Source organism: Pleurodeles waltl, chromosome 8 (assembly GCF_031143425.1).
Source record: "Pleurodeles waltl isolate 20211129_DDA chromosome 8, aPleWal1.hap1.20221129, whole genome shotgun sequence".
NCBI lineage: Eukaryota > Metazoa > Chordata > Amphibia > Caudata > Salamandridae > Pleurodeles > Pleurodeles waltl.
The window spans coordinates 1,351,290,728-1,351,315,863 of NC_090447.1; the positions used below are offsets into that span (position 1 = coordinate 1,351,290,728).

The 25,136-nt window shown below is 47.7% G+C and overlaps 1 protein-coding gene across 2 annotated transcripts in view; it reads right to left on the bottom strand.

Moving 5' to 3' along the window:
• DYNC2H1 (dynein cytoplasmic 2 heavy chain 1) overlaps positions 1–25,136 on the bottom strand; it is a 1,541,159-nt gene that overhangs the window by 41,079 nt on the left and 1,474,944 nt on the right. For both annotated transcript variants that reach the window (XM_069202358.1, XM_069202357.1), the window contains 2 exons: positions 15,595–15,704; positions 15,297–15,378 (listed from right to left, as the gene is read on the bottom strand). In XM_069202358.1, coding sequence (XP_069058459.1) covers positions 15,297–15,378; positions 15,595–15,704 — 192 coding nt within the window. The remainder of the gene's footprint in view (positions 1–15,296; positions 15,379–15,594; positions 15,705–25,136) is intronic.

Consider the following 25,136-nt stretch of genomic DNA (forward strand, 5'->3'; position numbering starts at 1 on the left):
GGAAACAGGCTGCCCATCGTGCTGACATGTAGGAGAGCATGGCCAGCAGTATCTCCATTGTACTGTCCCAAGCCTCCGCCCAGCAATCATTCCAGCCCCGTATAGAACTCGTAATATGGCAGTCCTATGACCATCGGCCAGATGCCCTTCGAAGGATCATCACCATGGCATTCTGATGGTCGGACTGCCAAACTCATAATGAGGCCCTCAGTGCTATCCCCAAGGCAATATTTTAAGAGCCAAACTTGCACACAGCCCAACAAGCATTGACAAAGTTACTAGTTATTTTAAAGGGAAAAGGACAGGGAGATGGAGAGTGACAGAAAGAGAGAGTATATATGTGTGCATGGGTGTGTGCTTGTGTGTTTAAGTTTGGGTTTGAATTAGTGAACAGACAGGAGCACCGGATGCATGATAAATGCATCTAATTATTAGTTAAGGCCTAAAAGTATTTAAAAAACAACTGGTTTTGGAAAATTGGTATTCTCTATTACAATGTGATGCAGGAAATATAATTTGTTTTATAAAAATGTTACTGTTTAAAGCATAATTATCTATGAGGCATGAACGATAAGAGAGAATTAAAACCGAGAAAATATGATATATAGTCAGAGATTGGAGAAATAGGGTCCTATTCACAAACTGCATTTTGTAGTATGTTTAGTGGTACTACAATAGTTCTACTACAGCACTACAAAATGCCACTCACAAACCTATGTTAGGATGTTCTGCTACGACCTCTCCTATCTTTTTCTATACGAAAGCTTCTGTCCGTGCTGCAGACCCTCTGCACACATAAATGTATGTTTCTGTAGTAAATTTGGAAGTACAGGGTGGAGTAACTGGACATGAGGGCTACTTACTACTAAAGTGGAGTGATTAAGGGAGAGTAAGGAGGGGTTTAAGGGATTGTTAGAGAGGGGTTTAGGCAGGGCGTGCACCAGCGCACAAATGTAAAACCATTTATATTTACAAAACTGCACTTCAAATGTTACATCATCCAAAAAGGACCAAAACAGCTCAGAACTGTAGTAAGTCCAGCACCACACCTGTCCAACCTCTGGCACTGTAACACCCTTCCAAGGGGAATAATGGAGGTAGAAACCTAAAATAGAATGCTGGAAATAATGCTAATTTAAAATAGTTAAAAGTATTCATGAATTTAACATAATAGTTGATTAAAACATCTTGACATTACTTTTATTAATTCTATACATCATTTTTTGTGCCTATTATAAAACAATGAAATATATTTATGAATTAAGCTATTAATACTGTAACATTATTTTATTTTGGTCTACATTTAAAATAAATATATACAAATTATGTCAATCAATATTTAACAAACATATTTTACTAAATGTTTTAAAGTTTAATAAACTTTTTAAAGTGTCCCCCTATTTTATCATAGGGATATCTATATATATTTATTATAAATGTAAGAGAAAGCATAGCATTAGTATCTTAACATAAATTTAAAATGTAAACAAAATCCCTGCTAAATTACATAGAATATATTTTTAAGTAATAATTATTAAAAGTGGTGTAAATAATTAAAAAGTAATTTAAATATATTTGAATAAATAATGTCACATACATTTTCAAATTAAAACTAGTTTCTATGGGAAGGTGTTCCAGTATCAATGGTTGTGCGGTGCTGGACTCACTACTGCTCCTTTTTGGCGGTTGTAACTGGTTTTCATCTTTCTCTTCCTCCTACTTCCCCCTTTCCTGCATTTCTCTCTCTTGCTCTGGGTCAAAGTCTGATACTGAAAAATAGATCCCCATCCCCCAAAATGAGTGCCAGTCAGCCCCACCTGCAACTACTGGCTCAAATTAAGCACTGGTTCACATTGCCTGTGTGAGAGACGTTTTTCTGTATATTTCACCTCGTCTGTATGCACATGTGTGAGTTAGTGGTCCATGTGTTTGTGTTCAGAGAGAAAGAGGTAGAGAGAGAGCATGTGTGTGATGTGTGTGATGTGTGATGTGTGATGTGTGGTGTGTGTGTGTGTGTGTGTGTGTGTGTGTGTGTGTGTGTGTGTGTGTGTGTGTTAGCCTGCATTGGTTAAGTGTGTGTGAGAGGTTTCACTGTGCAATTATGTGTGGGTACTCCGCCGACCTCTGTATAATCACCTTCAGCTTCCTCAGATGGTGTGGTAGTGTTCAACATGTGTGTGCGACAGTTGTCATACTTTCTGAATGTGTTTGACTGCTAGCCGTGTTTGAAAGAAATACCCCATTGTGGGTGTGTGATTGTGCTTACCCTGCCTGAGTGTGTCTGGTGGTGTAATACAGCCTGTGTGGGTGTGGTAATGTAAATACTGCGTTTGTGTAATGATAATTACTTGAATTATGACCGTGGTTGCAGCTGGAGGCCACATGCACTTATTTTTTAGGATGGCACTTATTTTTGATTATCAAGCTTTGATGCACAGCACAAGATAGAAAGGGAAAAAAGGATAGAAAAACTGTAACAATGGGAGAAAGAAGCAGGAATCGTAGAGTGAGGAAAAAAAGAGATCTAAGGTGGAATTAAGACTAGGCGGTCTTGCCATTCGAGCATTCCCTTAAGGTAAAAACTTTGGGCTTTTTTTTTAAACCAATCATGCGCTTGTTATCTTCTTCATCCTGCATGAATGTGTGTGAATGTTCACCCCAACCGACTGTGCTTGATACAGCAGGTCTGATTGTGTTTACTGCATGTGTGAGTGAGAGAAAGCAAAAGTAGGACGGCTGGAGAGAACAAAATACAAACAGCAGAAACTGAAAGCAAAGGACAGTTCTACATTAAATACTTCATGTTTGTGAAATGCCCGGCTTTAAATAACTCTGACGATGTCACGCGGAGCCAGACGACGCACGCGGATCCGAACGACGCCACCTGACGGTGCACGGAGGGTAATGCTCAGCAGATAAATTCTGGATTCAAAGTTGACGCCAGGGAATTCTAAGGTACGGAATTTGCAGCTAGAAGTCTCTATCAGATCAAACAACCAGTGACCAAAATCCTTGCAGTTTTCAAAATGGGAAACACTTAGCAAGGAAACTCACTAGTAGGATAATTTCTTTGAGGGGCAAGTGACAGGACAAAGGGCTCACTTAAACAATCAGGCAACAAATAAGCTGCCTATGAGAAACAGGCTTCAGGAACCGATCAAGAACAAGCTATAATTGTGCTAGCATTTTTACTAACATCAGTCGCGGCTCGCGGGAGGGACAAGGGGCAGGGCGATGCGTAACGGGGGTGGGTGGAAGCGACCCCAAAAAAATATATATATATCTGTTTCGCAGCGCCACCTCTGAACCGCTCCTCATCTGCAAGCACAGGCTCCCAGCCTACCCTGCGTCCAATCCTAAAGCTGATTTCATGCTGCTGGCAGCATGAAAGCAGCAGTAGAATTGGACGGAGCGCTGTGGCTGGGTGCGCCGGGGCAGAGTGGAAGCCTCTGCCTGCTCTCTCCAATCCGGCACTGTGTTGCCAAGTTGGATAGAGCTTAATGTGCATGTATGTTTGGCAGCCCGAGACGGCCAGCCAAACATACATGCGCACTGAGGGGGAGTGCTGTCCCTGCCCCTTTTGCAGTAAAAACATAATAAACACAGTTTATTATGCTTTTACTGTAAAAGTTTTGCAGCTGCTGGCGGGGGTGACACTCCTCCGCCATAGCGGAGGAGCCCACCCAGACAACAACGCTTCCATGCTTTCAAGGGTACATAACCTACAACTCTAAACAAGACATCTATAATAACAATAATAATGGACAGTCCAAGCAATTCTCAACTGGCTGCTGCACTAGTAATGAGGAGTAATGTTACTGGCCAGTACAACTGCTCTGGGATTATTAAACCTTACCAGTTCTGAAAAACTTGTGTTTCAGCCAAGTTCGGGATTATGAGACCAATAGAGGGACAATATCAGCTATTACCTACGAGGAAGCAATTACATTATTAGGCAGTTCCAGCATTGCTCAGCAAACCTGAAATACCTATAATGCAAAAGTACCAGCATATGAAGGTGCGTCATGTTATAATACTTACATAATGCTCTATACCGCAGTAGCATTAATGAACAATGCTGCTGTACTGATAAAGGACTTCTAGGCAGCTTTATCACAAATTTATTAGGACAGTACCAGTGCGTCTCAGCATGGCTGGTATACTAGTAATGCTAAATAGCCATACCAATAATGGGCAGAATCAGTACTTCATAGCAGGCCTAATATATCTATAATAGAAATTATCAACATCCTAAAGAAGCTAATACATTTACAATGCGTGAGAGGATAAGTAAATAAGTACATTTTATTACCATGGTTAATTAAAACCAACGCCAATTTAGGAACTAGTCACATAATCACGCAAAATAAACACTTGCATGTGCTCTCAAGTTGAACTCTGAATACACACAATAAAAAACAGTCCCCAATTATTACTGTTGATTGATTTTAGCTTTTGTTTACACACCATATAAAAATGTTGCTGCACCTGATAGTCATAATACTAAAATGTTTTCTTAAAATGTTAAAGCTAAAAGCGGGGTGTAGGTAAATGCCACTGTTGGCATGGATACCCCCTACCCTTTTGCCTTTTGTTGATGCTAGTTATGATTGAAAGTGTGCTGGGTCCCTCCTAACCAGGCCCCAGCACCAATATTCTTTCCCTAAACTGTACCTTTGTCTCCACAATTGGCACAGCCCAGACACACAGATAAGTCCCTTGTAAATGGTACCCCTGATACCAAGGGCCCTGTGGCCAGGGAAAGTCTCTAAGGGCTGCAGCATGTATTATGCCACCTGGGGGACCCCTCACTCAGCACATGCACACTGCCTCACAGCTTGTGTGTGCTGGTGGGAAGAAAAAGACTAAGTCGACATGGCACTCCCCTCAGGGTGCAATGCCCACTGCCTGTGGCATAGGTAAGTCACCCCTCTAGCAGGCCTTACAGCCCTAAGGCAGGGTGCACTATACCACCGGTGAGAGCATAGCTGCATGAGCACTATGACCCTACGGTGTCTAAGCCAATTCTTAGACATTGTAAGTGCAGGGTAGCCATAAAGAGTATATGGTCTGGGAGTTTGTCAAACACGATCTCCACAGTTCCATAATGGCTACACTGAATACTGGGATGTTTGGTATCTGTAAGTCTGTACTGTGCTTCACACCTCCCCCTGCAGGAACTGTAACACATGGCGGTGAGCCTCAAAGGCTCCAGCCTGGTGTTACAGTGCCCCAGGGCACTCCAGCTAGTTGAGATGCCTGTCCCCTGGACAAAGCCACCACTTTTGGTGGCAAGTCCGGAGGAAATAATGAGAAAACCAAGGAGGAATCACCCTCCAGCCTGGACAGCCCCTAAGGTGTCCTGAGCTGAGGTGACGCCTGCCTTAGGAAATCCTCCATCTTGCTTTGGAGGATTCCCCCCAATAGGATTAGGGATGTGCCCCCCGCCTCACAGGGAGGAAGCACAAAGAGGGTGTAGCCACCCTCAAGGACAGCATCAATTGGCTACTGCCCTCAGACCTAAACACGCCCCTAAATTGAGTATTTATGGGCGATCCTGAACCCAGGAAAACAGATTCCTGACGACCTACAACAAGAAGGACTGCTGACCTGAAAGCTCAGCAGAGACGACGGAGGCGACAACTGACTTGGCCCCAGCTCTACCAGCCTGTCTCCAGACTCAAAGAACCTGCACAGCGACGCATCCAGCGGGACTAGCGACCTCTGAGCAACAGCAACAAAGAAACTATCTTAAAATGGACTTCAGCCTCACTCCGGAAGCGTGAGTCCCCAACACTCTGCACCCGACACCCCTGGCTCGTGCCCAAAAGAACAAGCACTGCAGAGAGGACCCCCAGACGACTCCAATGACATGGACACCATGAGACAACCTCCCTGCATCCCCACAGTGAAACCTGCAGAGAGAATCCGAAGGCTCCCCCTGACCACAACTGCCTGGTAACAAAGAACCCGACGCCTGGGAGAAGCACTGCACCACAGCCCCCAGACCCGATAGAAACCAACTACTGGTGCAGGAGTGTCCAGTAGGTGGCTCTCATCGTTGCCCGGTCAGTGGCTGGCCTGAGAAGCCCCCCTGTGCCCTGCCTCCATCGCCAGAGTTACCCCGGGTCTCGCCATTGATTTCAACCTAAATCCCAACACCTAATTCGCACACTGAACCCGGCCGCCCCTGTGCTGCTGAGGGTGTATTTTGTGTGCCTTTTTGTGACCCTCCCCCCCCCCCCCAGTGCTCTACAAAACCCCCCTGGTCTGCTCCCCGAGGACGCAGGTATTTACCTGCTAGCAGACAGGAACCGGAGCACCACTAGTCTCCATAGGCGCCAATGTATTTGGGCCATACTTTGACTTCTGCACCTGACCAGCCCTGTATTGCTGGTGCTGGGTGTTTGGGGTTGACTTGAACCCCCAACGGTGGGCTGCCTATGCCCCAGAGACTGAACTTGTAAGTGCTTTACTTACCTGATAATCTAACTTGTACTTAACTCCCCCAGGAACTGTTGATTTTTGCAGTGTCCACCTTTAAAATAGCTTATTGCCATCTTTGCCAAAACTGCGTACATTACTGTTTTAATTCAAAGTTCCATATTTACCTATGCCAAGTACCTTACAATGTATGTACTTGAAGTCTGAATCTTGTGGTTCTAAAATAAATTAAGAAAATAATATTTTTCTATGTAAAAACCTATTGGCCTGGAGTTAAGCCTTTGAGTGTGTGTTCTCATTTATTGCCTGTGTGTGTACAACAAATGCTTAACACTACCCTCTGATAAGCCTACTACTCGACCACACTACCACAAAATAGAGCATTAGTATTATCTAATTTTGCCACTACCAACCTCTAAGGGGAACCCTTGGACTCTGTGCACACTATCTCTCACTTTGAGATAGTATATACAGAGCCAACTTCGTACATTGGTGGATCAGCAGTGGGGTCTAAGACTTTGCATTTGCTGGACTACTCAGCCAATACCTGATCACACGACAAAATTAAAAAAATTGTCATTAGAAACTGATTTTTGAATGTTTGACTATTTTTCTAAATTTTAGGGCCTTGTGTAAGTCCCTACTAGCATTTCTTTTTAAGTTGAAAAGTTTGTAAAAGTTAGGATTTAAGTTCTAGAAGTCGTTTTTAGATTCTTAAAAAGGATTCCCAACTTTTAGAGTGATAATGAGTCAAACAGATGAGATGGTGTTGGAATTCAACCTCACCCCTTACCTGCATCTAGGGATGTCAGAGTTAAAGTCTCTCTGTAAGATCAAAAAGATAAAAACTGGGTGCAACCCTACCAAGGCAAAGCTCCAGGAGCTCTTGGCAGAGTTTACAAGGGATCACCCCTCTGAGATGGAGGATCCTCCCTCAGATGGGGAAATTAGTGAACAGGAGGATGAAAACACACCTCCTGTCCTAATTAGAGAGAACAGGGATCCTAGAACCCGGTCTCCACAAATCATAGTCAGAGAGCCTGGTTCTTTCACAGGGGAGACCAGTGCCTCTGTAAGCATTGAGGACAGCCTCAATGAAGAGGACATGTAAGGATGGCCAAGAGATTAGCTTTGGAGAAGCAGCTCCTAGCTATAGAAAGGGAAAGAAAAGAAATGGGTTTAACACCCATAAATAGGGTCGGAGAAAATACTTACATCCTAAAAATCTCCAAAGGGATTGTAACTAAATAAGAAGAAGGTGATGACATCACCAAATGGTTCATAGCTTTTGAGAGGGCTTCTGCAACCAGAAAAGTAAGCAGATCTCACTGGGGAGCTCACCTTTGGAAAATGTTCACTGGAAAGTGTAGGGATAGACTCCTCACACTCTCCTGTAAGGATGCAGAATCCTATGACCTCATGAAGGCTACCGTGATTGAGGGCTTTGGATTCTCAACTGAGGAGTACAGGATTAAGTTCGGGGGGTGGGGGGGTCACAAAACCTCGAGCCACACCTGGGTTGATTTTGTTGACTTATCAGTCAAAACACTAGATGGTTGGATAACTGGCAGTCTTAAGTCCAAGCACTCTCTTGTGACCGTGTATAAAGTGACAGTGCAACCTAGTTTGCTAAACGTAAAATACAGTCAGTTTCTGAGAGACAGAGAGCATATTAAAGTACAAGTTACTTACCTTCGGCAACAAAATATCTGGTAGCAACATATTCTAGTTGCAGATTCCTTACCTTTGAATTTCCCCAGGTGTCAGAATGGATCTGGAGATTTTTCTTCGAGCAGTACCTCTGCACGCCGTCAGGTGCCGTTGGTTGACTCCGCGGGCATCGTGCTCGCCGTGATGAGGTCGTAGTCATATATAGGTGCCACCCCGGCACGCTGCCAGTTTCTTTTCACGACTTTCCACGCCAGTACCGCAGAGCCATGAAGAACACAGAGTGGTGAGCCAAAACTAGGGGCCTTAAGGGAAAGTTCCAGACCCTAGAAATCAGTTTGCAGTGCCGGAAGCATGGGCGGATCGGTAAGGAATCTGCAACTAGAATTTGTCTCTACCAGATATTTTGTTACCAAAGGTAAGTAACTTGTACATCTGATAGAGACTTCTAGTTGCAGATTCCTTACCTTTGAATAGATACCCGAGCAATACCATCCCCAGTTGTGGGTTGCAAACCAAGATCACACCAAAAAGTCCTGCAGAACTGAATGTCCAAAGTAGCCGTCCCTTCGGACCTGATTGTCTAGGCAGTAGAGTTTGGTAAAAGTGTGCAGAGATGCCCACGTTGCTGCCTGACAAATATCCAGGACTGGAACGCCCCGTGCTAGTGCTGTGGTAGCATCAGTAGCTCTGGTGGAGTGAGCTTGCAAACCTTCAGGAGGTTGCTTTTTAGACAGAGCATAGCATATTTTGATGCATAAGAGTACCAATCATGAAATGGGCCTCTTCTGCACCGCCTTCCCCTCCTTTGCACCCATATATCCCACAAAGAGGTGATCGTCCACCCAGAAGTCTTTGGTACTATCAAGATAGAACCCCAACGCTCATTTTGGGTCCAGACGGTGGAGTCTCTCCTCTTCCTGAGAGGGATGAGTGTGCATAAAAGGTAGGCAAGGTGATGAACTGTCCGACATGGAAGGGTGTCACTATCTTAGGTAGAAAAAAAGCCCTCGAGCGAAGCACCACTTTGTCAAGATGTATGGCAAGAAAAGGTGGCTTAGATGACAGAGCCTGGAGTTCACTAACTCTGCAGGCAGAAGTAATGGCAACTAAAAAGACACTCTTTATAGTTAAGAGCCATAGAGGACAGTTGTGAAGCGGTTCAAACGGGGTACACATAAGGTATGTTAAGATCCCATTGGGGCATGATGAATGGGGTAGGAGGAAAGAGATGTGTGTTTAAATAAGGAAGGGTGATCTGGTAACCTCAAGAAAGCAGAGATAGCAGAGAGATATCCCTTAAGAGTGCCCAAGGTGGAACCCTGCTGGGCAAGGTAAAGAATAAAGAGAAGAACTTGAGAAACAGGAGCAGATAGAGGAACGACAGAATTGTCGATGCACCATACCACAAATGTCTTCCAATGACAGGCGTATACAGTTTTGGTTGTGGGACGCATTGCTGCCAAGATAACGTCACAGACTTCGGGTGGCAGGTCAAAAGACGTCAAATCTCCACGCATGAAGCCACAGAGTTGACAGGTTCGGGTGGAGGACCCTCCCCTGCTGCTGCGACAGAAGATCCTCCAGAAGGGGCAGCCTGATCGGAGGAACTATGGCCATGTTCAAAAGCTCGGGATACCAGATTCTTCGTGCCCAGTCCAGAGCCACCAGTATTACTTGGGCCCGGTCTTGCCTGATATACTTCAGAACTCTGGGCAGAAGTGGCATAGGCAGAAAGGTGTACAGGAGGCCCGAATTCCACTCGCGATGAAAAGCGTCGCCAAGCGAGTGCCACCTTGGCAACTCCAACGTGCAAAACAGCTGACATTGCGCGTTCTCCATGGAGGGGAACAAGTTGCAGGAAGAGACCTTGCGCCACCTCCGGATGGAGACGTCATTCGTGATCGACCACGCATCGTCGGCTGAGTTCGTCTGCTTTGGCATTCAAGGAGCCTGCCAGGTGTTGAACCACCAGGGAAATGCCCTGATGTTCCACCCAAGTTCAGAGGCGAAGGGCCTCTTGACAAGGGGTTCACGACCCCACTCCGCCTTCTGTGTTGCAATACCACATGGCGGTGGTGTTGTCTGTGAACACCTGCACTGCTTTCTCCTTGAGGGAGGGAAGACATGCTTTCAATGCCAGTCGAATCGCTCAGAGCTCCAGATGATTGATATGGAGCCAGGTTTCTGCTGGAGACCAGATGCCTCTGATCTCTGCCTCTCCCATGTGGCCACCCCATCCCAGGAGTGACGCATCTGTCACAACCGTAAGATCTGGTTGGGGAAAGGGAGCGTCTGAGAAGGAGTGAGGTGTGACTTCGGCATGTTGATAGTGAACCCCACCGAATGCAAAAGATTCACCGTAGTCTGGAGGTGGGAGATGACTGTCTGGGGTGAGTTCGCCTTCAACAGCCAATCGTCGAGGTAGAGAAGACTGGGACCTCCTAACCTGCGCAGATGAGCTGCCAACACTACCATCACTTGAACACCCGAGGGGCACTGGTAAGGCCAAAGGGAAGCACCATAAACTGAAAGTGCTTGTGACCTACCACAAATCGTAGGTAACGTCTGTGGGCCGGCAAGACGGGAATGTGGAAGTATGCGTCTTGAAAGTCCAATGCTACCATCCAGTCTCCGGGATCCAGGGCGGATAGGACCTGAACCAATGTCAACATTTTGAACTTCTCCTTTTTGAGGAAGAAATTGAGGGACCAAAGATCTAATATAGGCTGAAGACCTTTGTCCTTTTTCGGAATCAGAAAGTAGCGGGAATAGCAACCACGACCTACTTCTGGCAACAGAATCCTCCCTATAGCTCCTTTGGCCAAAAGGGCTTTGACTTCCTCGCGAAGAAACGCCATATAACCCTCCGATATCCGACTGTATGAAGGTGGCATGGCTGGAAGAGATCTCGTGAAGGGGAGGGAGTAGCCCCTTCACGCAATTTGGAGGACCCATCTGTCCAGGTAATGGATTGCCATTGGGGCAGGTTTTGGCGTATCCTGCCCCCCACTGGCTCCTGATGTACCCACGGACTATGGAGGCTGAAGAGGGGGTGGTGGTGGACTGGGCGACCCGCTGGCTCCCTGATTCCCGGGGGCGTGGATCCCACGTCCGCGGCCGCGCAGGGTCTGTACAGCATGTGCGGGTCTGTGGCCAGGGGGGAAAGGACGCAGTTTGGTGCCTCTTCCGTAGCGACGAAAGGGGCGAAAGGTGAACTGCTGGAGTCTAGTTGCGGGAGCGAGGCCAAGGGACCAGGCCATGGCTCGGGAATCCTTAAAGCGCTCGAGCACAGAGTCCACCTTGTCTCCGAAGAGACGTGTGCCATCAAAGATCATGTCCATCAAGGATAGCTGAACAACCCCTGAAAAGCCAGATGTTCTCAGCCAGGCTTGGTGTCTCAATGCTACAGTCGATGCAATTGATATGCCCAGAGAGTCAGTCGTATCCAGTCCACAACGAATCATGAACTTCGCTGCATCCCTCCCATCTGTTATGGCTTGGGAAAGGACAGTACGGGCCTCCTCCGGAACTGCAGGCAGGACTTGCGCGACTGTATCCCAGAGAGTATGCGAATAGCGGCCCAAAAGGCATGCAGTGTTCACGGACCGCTGCGCTAGACTTCTTCCCCAAATTATCCAGTCTTTTTGATTCCCAATCCAGGGGTGCGGCAGGGAATGCGCCAGATGAACAAGAAGCCTGGATGACAAGGCTGTCAGGCATGGGGTGTTGGGTGAGGAATTTTGGGTCTGACAGAGCAGGCCGATGGCGGCGGGCAATCGTCCTATTCACAGGAGCCCCTGTGCTGGGTCTGGACCAAGTTCCCAAAGGACATCTGTCAGTGCTTCTTTAAGGGGTAGAAGGGGCTCAGAAGAGGAAGACTCCAGCTGAAGCACGTCGGTTAGGATGTTAGGCCTAACCTCCACAGAAGGTAGCTCGAGGTCCAGGACCTCAGCCACCCTTCTCACCACCATAAAATAAGAAGCACCCTCCTCCATAGCCACGGTAGGAGGAGAGAGCATACCATTGTCAGGAGGGGAGGTGTCTAGACCACTGGCATCACCCAAATCCTGCACCCAGTCCATTTGTGGGTCAAGCTGGTATTCTAAAGGGTTCAGCGTCCCCTCCATACCCTCCCCGTATCCATACCCACAAGAATAAGGGTCTAGATCAACCCTGGGCCCAGCAGAGCCCATAGAGAACGGAATCGGTGTTGATCGACGTCGTTCCGGCTCCAGATCGTCGGGTATGAGGGTGGGATCGGCGTCATCGGGAGCGTCGACGTCTGACCCGACGCTGGGGTACGACCGGTGCAGGACGGATCCACGTTTGGATCCGGAGGGGCCCTCCGGAGCCGTGGGCGAAGCCAACAGCTTTGTTACTGAGGATACCCCATCTGACTCACCTGTGCCCGAAGATAGGTCGGACTGCCCAAAAATGAGGCGCATGGCCTTGTAAAGTTCCTTAAGTTGGGCAGGGGTGGCTCTGGCTCCCAGGAAGTTGGGGAAGCGCAGAGCCGTCTCAGATGAAGGATCCGTTGAAGGAGACCTAGAGCATTAACGCTCTTCCTGCGTCGTATCATCTGATCGGCGGGGTGAAGGTGAAGAAAGCTTGTCCTTCTTCGACTTCTTCTTTTTGTGACCCGAATGTCCTGATGACTTGGAGTACGAGGAGTGGTAGTGACTCTGCGGCCGGTCTTAAGACCTTCCTCTCGAATGGGACGTGAGCACCGCGGATTGAAGTGTCGGGCCGCCATGAGCTTTAGGGACCGCTCCCTAAACCTTTCGGGTTCATGGCCAGACACTCGGAGCACTACTTTGGGTCATGATTGCGCTCCAGGCACCAAAGACACATGAGGTGCAGATCCGTCACCGACATAGTTCGGTGACAGGAGTCGCAATGCTTGAATCCGATCTTGCGGGACATCCCTCGACGCAACCACAAACTCGTCAAAAACTTCAACAAAAGTGTTGACGTAGTCAAAAAATGACTGAGGTAGCTCTCTCCTGATCTGCGCGTAGGCTGGCGCGGAAAGAAAAGAACTGACGTCAGAGCACGAGGTTGGCACCTATATACGACCGAGACATCATCACGGCGAGCACGATGCCCGCGGAGTTGACCAATGCCACCTGACGGCGCGCAGAGGTACTGCTCAAAGAAAAATCTCCGGATCCACTCTGCCGCATGGGGAAATTCAAAGGTAAGGAACCTGCAACTAAAAGTCTCTATCAGATACTAGTTTAACAATCTGAGCGACTTAAAAACTCCTCAACTGTGAACCCTAACCCATCAACTCTTAAAGATGGCATTTGTTTTCTCCACACGTGGGAGGAGATATTTTTCCAACAAAAAAACTGGTAATTAATTTCTCATCACAAACACTTCCTCACTTTAGAGCGCATTTGTATTGTATCGCTAGTTCTATATAACAAATTATTAGTTAAGTCACTGACCTCTGTGATTGGGAGAGCAGAAGTTTAAGTGGCGGTGTGAGAGGCCTTGCAGCTGGTGCTACTGCTCACAGGCCCTTCATCAAATCCAGATGAGTAGATGAGGGAGTGTGAACAACAACTTTGTAATGCAAAGCAGGGACCAATAGCAGTGAGTGACTGGCCTCACAGAGCATCAGTGAAACTTCATTGAGCTCTCACCACCTGGGTGTGACAGGGGCCTAGGTGTGCAGGCAATGTATACCATGACCCCCACAGTGCCACTCGACTTCCAAATTTTGTGATCCTTAAAAGGGATGACTCAGAGAACAGGCTATGGCAGAGGAGCTTTGCCCCCGCGAGCAGCAGCAGCTGCAAAACTTTAACAATGAAAGTATAGTCAACTGTGTTTATTATCCTTTTGTTGTTAAAGGGGGGGGGGCAATGGGGATGATGGGGACGAGGGGAGTGCACTGTGCACTCCCCTCAGTGTGCATGTGTTTGGCTGGACGTCTCAGGCCGGCCAAACACACATGAGCACTGTGCTCTCTCCAACCTGTCACTGTGTTGCCCGGCTGGTGAGAGCAGGCACAGGCTCCCAGTCTGCCTGAGGGTGCCCTTGCTAGGTGCTCCAGTCAATCCTAACCCTGCTTACATGCAGTGTTAGGATTGGCCGCAGAGCATGCTGGAAGCCTCTGCCTGCTGAGGGGACAGAGAAGCAGCGGCTTGGCGCACAGATACGTCTTAATCTTTTTATTTCATTTTTGAATTTCAACGTTTTTGTTCCGCCCTTCCTCCCCCTGAGTGCCGCCCCAACTCATTTAACACGCAGCAAGCCGTGACTGAATAAATCCTTCATGCCTTTAGCATTGTTCACATTATTCCGAAATGAGGTCAGGGTGCAAAGGGTCACCCATTATCTGTAATCAATCCAGTGACACTGCACATATGTTGCGGTTCTCCCCAGTCTGTGTCAAGGATCAAGGGGTGCAGGCCCTCTGTTTGTTGTCAAGTTCGCAACAAACGGGGAACTTTATCTTCTTTCTTTTCTTTTTGGTAAAATTCGTAGATTTTCTACATCCTCGTAGGATGAAGATCTTAGGAGGCGACACTGGGCCTAGTCAGTAGTTGCTGAGGAATTTTCCAGTGAAATACTGAGAAAGTAACAACGTTGATGAAGCATTAAAACAAAGAAACTGACACGAGTGATCCAGTCGCAATAAGTAAATGCCCTGATGTCATTGTATTCAGGAAGAATGAAGCCACATGGCGCCACCTTGTGAAGATAGCAAACTCAGGGACCCATGAGGATATTCTTAAGGTAAGGAATCTCCTCATAAAATATCCATCAGTAACCAAGGGTGCTTCTGACCCTCAAACCCTCTCTCAAACTGCCCAAAACAATCAGGAATAAAGAAGATGGGCAGATACCATACCATGGACTTCAATAAAGAGAATGTATGATCAACAGTCTAAAGCAAATATTTGGGTCAGAGGAAAGTATAAACCCTAAAAGTCTTTTTTTTTAAAAAGAAATTGGGAAAACATTAAAAAAAATTACTAGATTAAAAACAATCTAAAAATAGGAAACACAAAATGTTAACTCGTCATTTGGCATTTTAATATTTTATCATTTGTTTTAAATAGCACACCATCCTCCGCAAAACATAAATGCTGAAACTTCCTGCGATAGCAAACGTACAAACTTTACAAAGTGATATCGAAGTTATGATAATGAAAATGGCAAAATAGTACCTCAACTTGAAGTTTGGCTTCAGATATTCGTCCCCGCCATGATGCTACAAATTTAAGGTTGTCCATTGAACAGTTCATCTCTCTGAAATGAGAACACAGTTTTTTAACGAAACATTTGAGCATGTTATTTTATTAAGATTTTTTAAAAGCCTTTTTAAAAGTACAACGTTCAGCCCTCACTGGCACCTTTTTCGTTATACTGCTTCAAAAGCATCATCTAAATTAGGTCATATAGGTTGTTTGGCTCTGCTTTATTAAACAGTATTCTAAACGTTCCTTGGCTTTAGAAGTAACCTACCGTGCAGTTTCCTGGCGCAAAGCATTTAAAAATGTGTCCGGATGGAAAAGTTCTGACAAATCCAGAGTCTCTGATAGCATTTTCTGCTTTTCCGCTTTCCCAACCCAGTTCTGTAACAAAAAATAACAATTCGATGGCTTAAAATAAGCTAGACATATGTTTTCAGCTTTTACACCACTTATCTCCAGCATGAAATCTTTCCTTAAAGCTACCTGGTCTGTGGATGGTGGTTTAACAGGTTAGAAGATATGCAAATTAGGATGTTGCTATTAACTAAAGTATTTTGATACACAAGAATGGATATGAAAAAGGTACCGATTCCAAGGGTATGTTAAATATTAAAAAAATAAATACAAATACAAAGCATTAGGATTACTACGATCAATTACTTAGGGATGGATGTACGTAGCATTTTTGCAGTTGCAAACGCCCTGATTCACAGGTTTGGGTCATTTCTGACAGCAAAAATGCATTTTGGTAAGTATTAATCCCAAACTGCGATTACCAAACCACAATATGAAATTGCGAATACATATCAATTCAGTATTTGGAAGGGGTCTTTAGAGCGATCCTTCAAAATAACAAACTAGATTGGGACGTACAAATGTTTTGTGACGGAGAGACGGTCGCAAAACATTTGCACTTTACTACAAACTCAAAGTTGGTGGTAACCCATTTGAGATTGTTTTAAAAAAAAAAAAAAACATTTTAGAAGAGACGGCAGTGATCTCTTTGATCACTGCCAACTCTTAAAAAAAAATCCCATTTTCCTTCAAGAAAGCGGGCTGCAGTTAAAAAAATTATTGCTTTATTTAAAAGCAATCACAAGCATGGTGATCTGCTGACCCCATAAGGCCACCATCCCTGTGATGGCAGAGAATCCTAGTGGGTCACAAATTGCAAGCTACCTCATTAATATTCATGAGGTAGGTCTATTTGACGCCCACTAGAAATTGCTAAAGTGTTAGATATTACTTATATACATTGGTAAGAGCAATTACCAAGTACTGATTTGCAAAAAAACTCTATTTGATAATCACTATTACTAATCTTCGTACATCTAGCCCATGGTATTTATCTTAAAAAGAGGGTGATAGAAAACTAACATACTGTTCTTCGAGTCTACAATGAACGACTGATGAAGGAGGAAAAGATGATGGTAGGAAGTTGGCTCTCTATATACTATCTCAAAGTGAGAGATAGTGTGCACAGAGTCCAAGGCTTCCCCTTAGAGGTTGACAGTGGCAAAATTAGATAATACTAATGCTCTATTTTGTGGTAGTGTGGTCGAGCAGTAGGCTTATCGGAGGGTAGTGTTAAGCATTTATTGTACACACACAGGCAATAAATGAGAACACACACTCAAAAAGACTTAACTCCAGGCCAATAGGTTTTTTTTTATATAGAAAAATATTATTTTCTTAATTTATTTTAGAACTACAAGATTCAGAATTTAGGTAAGTACATAAATTGTAAGGCACTTGACACAGGTAAGAATGGAACTTTGAATTAAAACAGTAATGTACACAGTTTTGGCAAAAATGGCAATAAGCTATTTTAAAAGTGGACACTGAAAAATCAACAGTTCCTTGGGGAGGTAAGTATTAGGTCTAGGTGACCCCCGGGTTCCCCTTCTAGGAAGCCTTACGCTTTTGTGTGTCATTTTATCCCCACCAGCAGACACAAGCTGAAGAGGCAGTGTGTATGTGATGAGTGGGGGGCCCCCAGGGTGGAATAATACATGCTACAGCCTTTAGAGACCTTCCCTGGCCACAGGGCCCCTGGTACCTGGGGTACCACTTAAAAGGGACTTATCTGTGTGCCAGGGCTGTGCCAATTGTGGGGACAAAGGTACAGTTTAGGGAAAGAACACTTGTGCTGGGGCCTTGTCAGCAGGGTCCCAGCACACTTTCAATCAGAACTAGCAGCAACAAAAGGTAAAGAGTTAGGGGGTAACCATGCCATGAGAAGCATTTTCCTACAGTGATGACAAGCAGAGAGCAGGACAAAAACAAAAGAGGTAAGGAATGGGAATGGGGTAAAGGGAATAAAGACCTAAGTGGGGGAAAAAAGGGAAGTGTAGAAAGATACAGGGAGGAGGGGAGAATGGAAGGGAGGAAAATAAAAATGAGATGGACAGGTTAAGGAGAGTATGAGGGGGTACGGGGCAGGAGAGAGGGGAAGGAAGTAAGGCAAAAGGAAGTATCCCCAAAAGAACAATATAAAACAAAAGGGGAAAAAAGAGAGCAATCCAGACCTGCAACAGAAAAATGCATTTAAAAGGAAAGGCAGCAATCTACTAGACCATAACAAACACAATCATTTTTTTAAGTGTATTTATTGAGTTTTACAATACACACAACAGTTGCATGTTGCCCCAGGCACAGTAAATAGAAGCAGGTTCTATGGACAGATATTAGCATGTCAACAGTCTACAGTGACTCAGAGTGTGTATTGAGGCTTCCATAAAGGGGCATGAGGTAGAAGGCTGTAATGCTATGTGTATTTGACAACCAATACCATCTTGACCACTGACTCCATTTCATGCTTAGCTTCAGGTGCCGTCAGTGCAGCAGCGCAGGGTGCTTCACACCTCCCTCTGCAGGAACTATAACACCTGGCGGTCAGCCTCAAAGGCTCAGGCCTCTTGTTACAATGTCCCAGGGCACCCTAACTAGTGGAGCTGCTTGCCCCCCGGACAAATCCCCACTTTTGGTGGCAAGTCCAGTGGGAAAATTAGGTAAAGCAGGAAGGAGTGACCACCCCAGCTGGGACTGTCCCTAAGGTGTCCAGAGCTGAGGTGACCCTTTTCCTGCAGAATCATCCATCGTAATTTGGGAGACAGGGACCATTAAGGGTTAGGTTTGTGTCCCTCTCCCCAAAGGGAGTTGACACAAGAAGGGTGTAGCCACCCTCAATGTCAGTTGCTACTGTCTACTGCCCTCTGACCCCTGTAACACCCCTGAATCCAGGATTTTAGGGCACCCCTGAACCCCAGTCATCAGATTCCTGGCGACCTCACAAGAAGAAAGAAGAAGGACTGCTAAGCTGAAGCCCCAGCAGAGAAAAGGGAAGACGAAAACTGACTTGGCCACAGCCCTACCGCCTGTCTTTTGCTTCAAAGAACCTGCAAAAAGAAAGCTACGCATCCTGTGGGACCAGCAGCCTCTGCCAAGCTCCAGAGGACTGCCCTGCATCACAGAGGACCAAGAACTCCTGTAGACAGCGGCCCTGTCCAAGAAGAAACTATATCTAAGGACTCCAGAGCCTCCCGAGATCCATGAGTCCTGATCACTCTGCACCTGATGCCCACGGCCCATGTCCAGGTGGCCCAACTGGCTAGAGAGGTTCCCCAGGCGATTCCGAGTAAGTGTCCACCCTGGGTTGAACTCTCCTGCCCACAACGATGACTCCTGCAGTATGAATCCAGAGGACCCCCCTGACCGCAAAAGCTCTGGACGAAGATATCCGACACCTAAGGTACACTGCACCCGCAACCCCCAGGCCTTGGAGAACCTGACCTCTGGTGCAGCAACGTTCAGAAGGCGGCCCTCCTACTTGTCCAGCCTGGTATTTGCCTGAGCCAACCCCTTGGACCAAGCGTGCAGCATCTAAGTGACCCCAGGGCTCCCCTCATAGGAAAGCATTGGGAGCCTTACGCTCTGTTTGCATGCTTCACATGGCCACCCCTGTGCCGCTGAGGGAGGGAGTTTGGTGTCCACTTGTGGCCCCCCCTGGTGCTCCTCTAAACCTCCCAGGTCTGCCCTCCAAAGACACGGCTACTTACCTGCCAGCAGATCTGAAACTGAGTGCCCCCCAGTCTCCACAGAAGCCCATGTTAAGTTTGCCTCAAATTGGACCTCTGCACCCGGATGGCCCCGTGTTGCTGGTAGTGGGTGTCTGGGGTTAACTTGAACCAGTGGACTTCCTAACCCCTGGAGACTGGAACTGTAAGTGTTGTACTTACCTGCAACATGTACTAACTTTTCTTCCCTTTTAAAATTGCACTGTCAACTTTTAAAACAGATTATTGCCATTCATTCAAAAACTGTACAATTTACCAATTCCAATCACAGTGGATTGATGTGAAATACTTATGTTAGAAATAAATTAATAAAAGCTATTTTTGCTATATGAAAAACATTGGTCTGGAGTTTAGTCATTAAGTGTGTGTGCTTCTTCTATTGTCTGTGTTTGGACAACAAATGCTTTGTTCTGATAAGCCTAACTGCTCGACCACACTATCACAAAAGAAAGCATTAGTATTATCTACTTTAGCGTTTGTTAAGCCTCTGGGGAACCTCTGGACTCTGTGCACACTATATCTCATTTTGATATAGTATATACAGAGCCAGCTTCCTACAGGCCAGCAGTGGTTTATTGCCTGATTAGCCAGGCTAAAAGATTAATCTCCTTCTCTATGTACTCTTGTCACATGGACCCCGAAGTTAAATTGTGCAAGAGTTCCTGGAGGGCGGCCTAATTGTTTTTCATGTTTTTGCAGGTCTGAGCCATTGTGTGGTCTCAGTCCTCTATCTTCCTCAGGTGAGCGAGACGATGCTCAGACTCTATTATCTCCCTGTCCTGTGTCCTCCGTACCACCACTATCTCTTGTATACAAGTCCCCATCATTACCAAATTGAAAGAGCCCCATTCGAGGTTCCGATAGTGGCTGTATTTTGATTTTTGGTGAAATATTGCCGGATATGGGTTTCCTGTGCTGCACAGAAGACAGGATCCTCCAGACAATCACAGGCTAGCCGCCACACCGGAGGAGAACGCAGTGATAGCCATCTCCTGTCCACCATGTGGGCATCATGGTGAGATGTCAGATGATGCGCCCCAGATAATCTGAATGGCGTATGAGGGGCAGTAAGGAAGTGGAGCAGAGGAAGCGGATTAGGCAGACATCCAGTTTATGAGGCATGGAGTAGAATTTGGTTCTGGGGTGTATTAATCTCCAAGAGTCTGCTATGGACCAATGTTGTGCCCAGCTCCAACTGGCCAGTGGACATGGGGGGAGCACGGCAGCAGGAGGCGGGATCTGTCCAAGTCTAGGTCCAACACACAGTTGAAGTCACCTCTGAGGATCCAGGGCAACTGAGTGTGGTGAGCTAGTTCAGCTGGGAGAGAGTCCCACATTGGGGGCACAGATGCATCCTATAAGTATAGGTCAACTGTCTAGGCAATCCTCTAGAAGGACGTACCTGTCTTCCTTGTCTAGGACAGTTCCGGTTTCCTGAAAGGGTACACCAGGTCTAACCCATATCGGGGCACCTCGAGCATTTGCTGAGTAAGTGGAAGCATAGATGGTACACCACCAGCATTTACGAAGTCTCTCTAGCTCCTCAGTTGTTGTGTATGATTCCTGGAGAAGGACTATGCGAGTCTAGTAGCATTAAGGATAGGTGTAAACTGCATAAAGTTTATGGGATGTGTACATTCCGCACACATTCACGGTGAGAAATCGTTTAGCCGATAAGGGAGCTACAGTGTCAGGAATGAACATCATCTGATACGCATGGTGAGAAATCTCCTGGAGGCACCCCTGTCTCATGGGGCCACCCAGTCCAGGCCATGCAATTAGTGTATGGCCTGCTTGACACTGTTGAGCAGGGGTGGTGGTGGGGAGGCAAGGAGGGGTAAGGGGTGAATGAACTTGTCAGAAACTAGAGGGAACAACACAAAGAGCCTGCCACAACCAATAGCATGCCCAGACTGAGCACTGTCACAAGGCAAACTCTAGTGTAATGTGGGGGTGTGGCCTAGGCTGGTGGTGCTGTGTGGTGTCCAATGCCCCCTGTGTATCAGAAGTTAAGTCACATCGGACACGGTGGGACCAGAGGGTCGCCCTGGACCCTTTGCCATGGGAGGTGTTAGTATGTAGGTATAGGTTGGTCATTGATCCTAAAATGTCATGTCCAGATGGAGCGTGTGAGGAGAAGACCAGGGAGGAAGGTCCCCTGGGCAGGTTGAAGCAAGATAACATCAGGATCTCACGCAGGATTTGCCACCCATCCTGTGAAATGAGATAAGGAGACTAAGGAAAAAGTGTAGCTAATAAGGATGTAAGAACATATGTTATGGGGTAGAGGCTTACAATGTCTGTGAAAGAAAACAATCAAAGAAGGTTATCCGCAGTTTGCTGAGTCACCACCGGGAGAGTCTGGCAATCTTGGTGACAGTCATTAGAGGAGAGGGGGTCATCCTCGACAGAAAGATAAGAATACAATTCTCATCATCAGTGAGTACTACGGTGGTCCCCAGGTTGGCCGCAGCCTGCAAGGCTCATCTCCGGTCTTTGAGGATCTGTTTGAGAGCAGGGGAAGTGGTCAAGGAGGAGCAGGGAGCGACCTCCACATGTGCCCTGCCCTTCTGCTAGTGGCGAGGTCCGGCCCGATTTAGTGGCAAGTCCCCGTAGTGTTGATCCAGCTAGTCCCAAGCGTTTGTGGGTCTGTGAAGAACATGGAGGTCTCGTTAGACATGACCTGAAGGTGGGCTGGAAATAGCAAGGAGCCCCAACCGTCACAGGCGTTGCTTAACCCCTAAAAAGGAGGAGCGCTGGGGCTGATCAGTGCTAGTCTGGTAACAGCATAATGGACTTATTCTCCACTTGAAGTGGGCCCACCTGTTGGGCCCCTTGCAGGATAGTTTCCCAGTCTCTGTATTGTAAACGTTTTGCCAGGATGGGGCGCTAGGGTGCACCCGGAGGGGGGTTTGCAAGCGGGCACTCATGCGTTCTCTCGAGGGGGGAAAGAAAGGGGGTGAGGTCAGCTGGAGGGTGAATGATTTGAACCAAAACACATAGGAGAGGGAGGCCTTGATCTTCAACCCCCTCTGGCAGATCCAGGATTTGCATGTTACTTCGAAGAAAACAACCCTCCACATTTCCCACCCTGTCTTCCAGGTGTTGAACAGTCTTGGAGCTCTCTAATGACCACCTGGTTATCAGTCGCTAAAGGTAGCAAGGGCCTCTTCCCCATCCGAAACCCTGTCTGCGAGCTTGCGGTGGTCGTCGCTTATGAAGCTCAGTTCGCTGGGCGGGGATCCGAACTTGGTTTCCATGGAAATTTGGGAACATTCAGTGGCTCCCAGCAACTGATCCAGCTTGTCGAATGTGGAGACAAATAGGGTCACACCTAACAGTGGCATGTCCGGAGGTTGGGACCGCGGTGGCTGGAGGCGGCACGGGTGTAGCAGAGTGTAGCCTGCCCATTATCCGAGGTACAGTGGGACTAAGGAACAACGACGAGTACAGGGCTGTGTGAGGTAATCATCAGGGCAATTATGGACAGCTAGCCTCACAGGGGAAGACCTGGGGTCTCTAAAATTGTTCAGATATCTTCAGATAGGGCATCTGGGACGCCTGTTGAGGTAAACTGTACTCCTGTCTTTACGGTGTCAGCGCCGGGAAAGGGGAGCCAGGGGGACGGTCTGCAATGTTGGGCAGCTGTGAGCGCCCTGGTCTGGGATCCTGCGGAACCAGTAGGCTGCCTGTATGTCCGCAGTTGTTAGACAGTCCCCAGAATGAGGTTGGCATTGGCCAATGACCTACAATGCAGTCCTCTGCGCACCCTGAACTGAATGCCAAAGAGAGAGAGGCGATTTCAGAATGCATGGGTTGAAACAGCAGTAGGTTTTCGCCGGCCGAGCTCCCAGCTGTAAGGCAGGGAGAAAGTTTGAAGCACCCCAGTATCTCAATGTGGCCTGGTTACCACAAAGGGAAGGGGAGAGGGCTAGACGCCACCACTAACTTCCACCCACAGAAGGGGTTAAATGGAGTCCAAGGACATGCAGGTGCAGGCCGATATCCCCTGGGGCCTTCTGCAGTGGTGACGGGCCTCCAGCTGTGAGGCAACCATACCGGCATTTTCACGGGTGCAGGGACCTGCCCCCTGGTCAGCATCCAAGGACGGTGTAGTATGCCATGCTTCTCCTGCAGATGTAGAAGTGCTGGCAGCAATCGCTGTAGCAGTGGCGGCTATCCCTCAGTGCAGGCTCCCTTGCTTACAGGATTCAGGGTGTCAGGGAACATTGAGGCAACATAGCTCATTCCAGGACCGATGAGCAGAGCCGGTAAGGGGGTGGTGAATGCAAACATTGGAGCGCTGGTGGGCACTCGATGATGGTGAGATGGCAGACAACCAGGGCCGGCAAACCCAGCTGCGAATCAGCCTCTAAAAGCAAGTGCCATGATTGGGCTCAGGTTGTGGCCACCAGGTTTGTGTGGGCAGCCCGGCCCCTCGTCTGTGGCTCCTGGGGACCAGATCAGAAGTGATGGGTGGTGCAGGAGCCTAAATTCGTCCCAGGGTGCCACGTGGATTAGAGAATGTGGAGCTCCCTTCCCGGAAGGGCTAAGCAAGGAGGGGGTACATCAGAGAGCAAGCGGGTACTGGATCAGCCAAGTCCGGTCACAGGGGGCGACCTGCGGGCATCAGCATCCTCAGAGAGAGCCCAAGTCATTGAATAGGCTGATGTGGGGGCCACAGGGTGCAATTGTGGGTACACTGCAGGGTCTCCGACTCTGATGGCTGCAGATGATGCAGGCCAGTGGACGGATAGTAATTGGGATGCATCTGACATCTAGGCTGGCTTGGCCACTGTAGAAAGCTGGCTTGGTGTGTGGTGGGTACTGTCCCCTATCAGTGTAGTGTAGTCAGTGTCTAGAGGCCAGGCTCTCTAGAGGTAGCTGTGGATGAGCAGCCAAGGTTTACCTAGGAGACATGCAAAGCTTATGCAATATCACTGTAGTCACGCAGCACTTACACACGTTAGAACACACTAAGGCGGTCATTCTGACCGCGGCGGTCGGCGGTCGCCGCCCGCCAAGCGGTTCCCGCCGAAAGACCGCACCGCGGCGGTCATTCCGGCTTTCCCGCTGGGCCGGCGGGCGACGGCCAGAAGACCGCCGGCCGGCCCAGCGGGACAGCCCCTTCAACAATGAAACCGGCTCGGAATGGAGCCGGCGGAGTTGAAGGGGTGCGACGGGTGCAGTGGCACCCGACGCGATTTTCACTGTCTGCTAAGCAGACAGTGAGAATCTTTGTGGGGCCCTTTAGGGGGCCCCTGCACTGCCCATGTCAGTGGCATGGGCAGTGCAGGGGCCCCCAGGGGCCCCACGGCACCCGTTCCCGCCATCCTGGGTCTGGCGGTGGACACCGCCAGAAACAGGCTGGCGGGAAGGGGGTCAGAATCCCCATGGCGGTGCTGCAAGCAGCGCCGCCATGGCGGGTTCCCTGGGCCAGCGGGAAACTGGCGGGAAACCGCCGGCTCCCCTTTTCTGACCGCGGCTTTACTGCCGCGGTCAGAATGGCCCAGGAAGTACCGCCAGCCTGTTGGCGGTGCTTCCGCCGCACTCCGCCATGGCGGTCATGGACCGCCAAGGTCAGAATGACCCCCAAAGTGTTACGAAAATAAAGGGTCTTTATTACAGTAACAGTACCAAAACACTAGATAGGAAACCCTCCAATAGGAGGTAAGCAAACACACTAGATATGTACACTAGTTATCAGAAATAGGCATACAAAGTGATACAAAAAAAG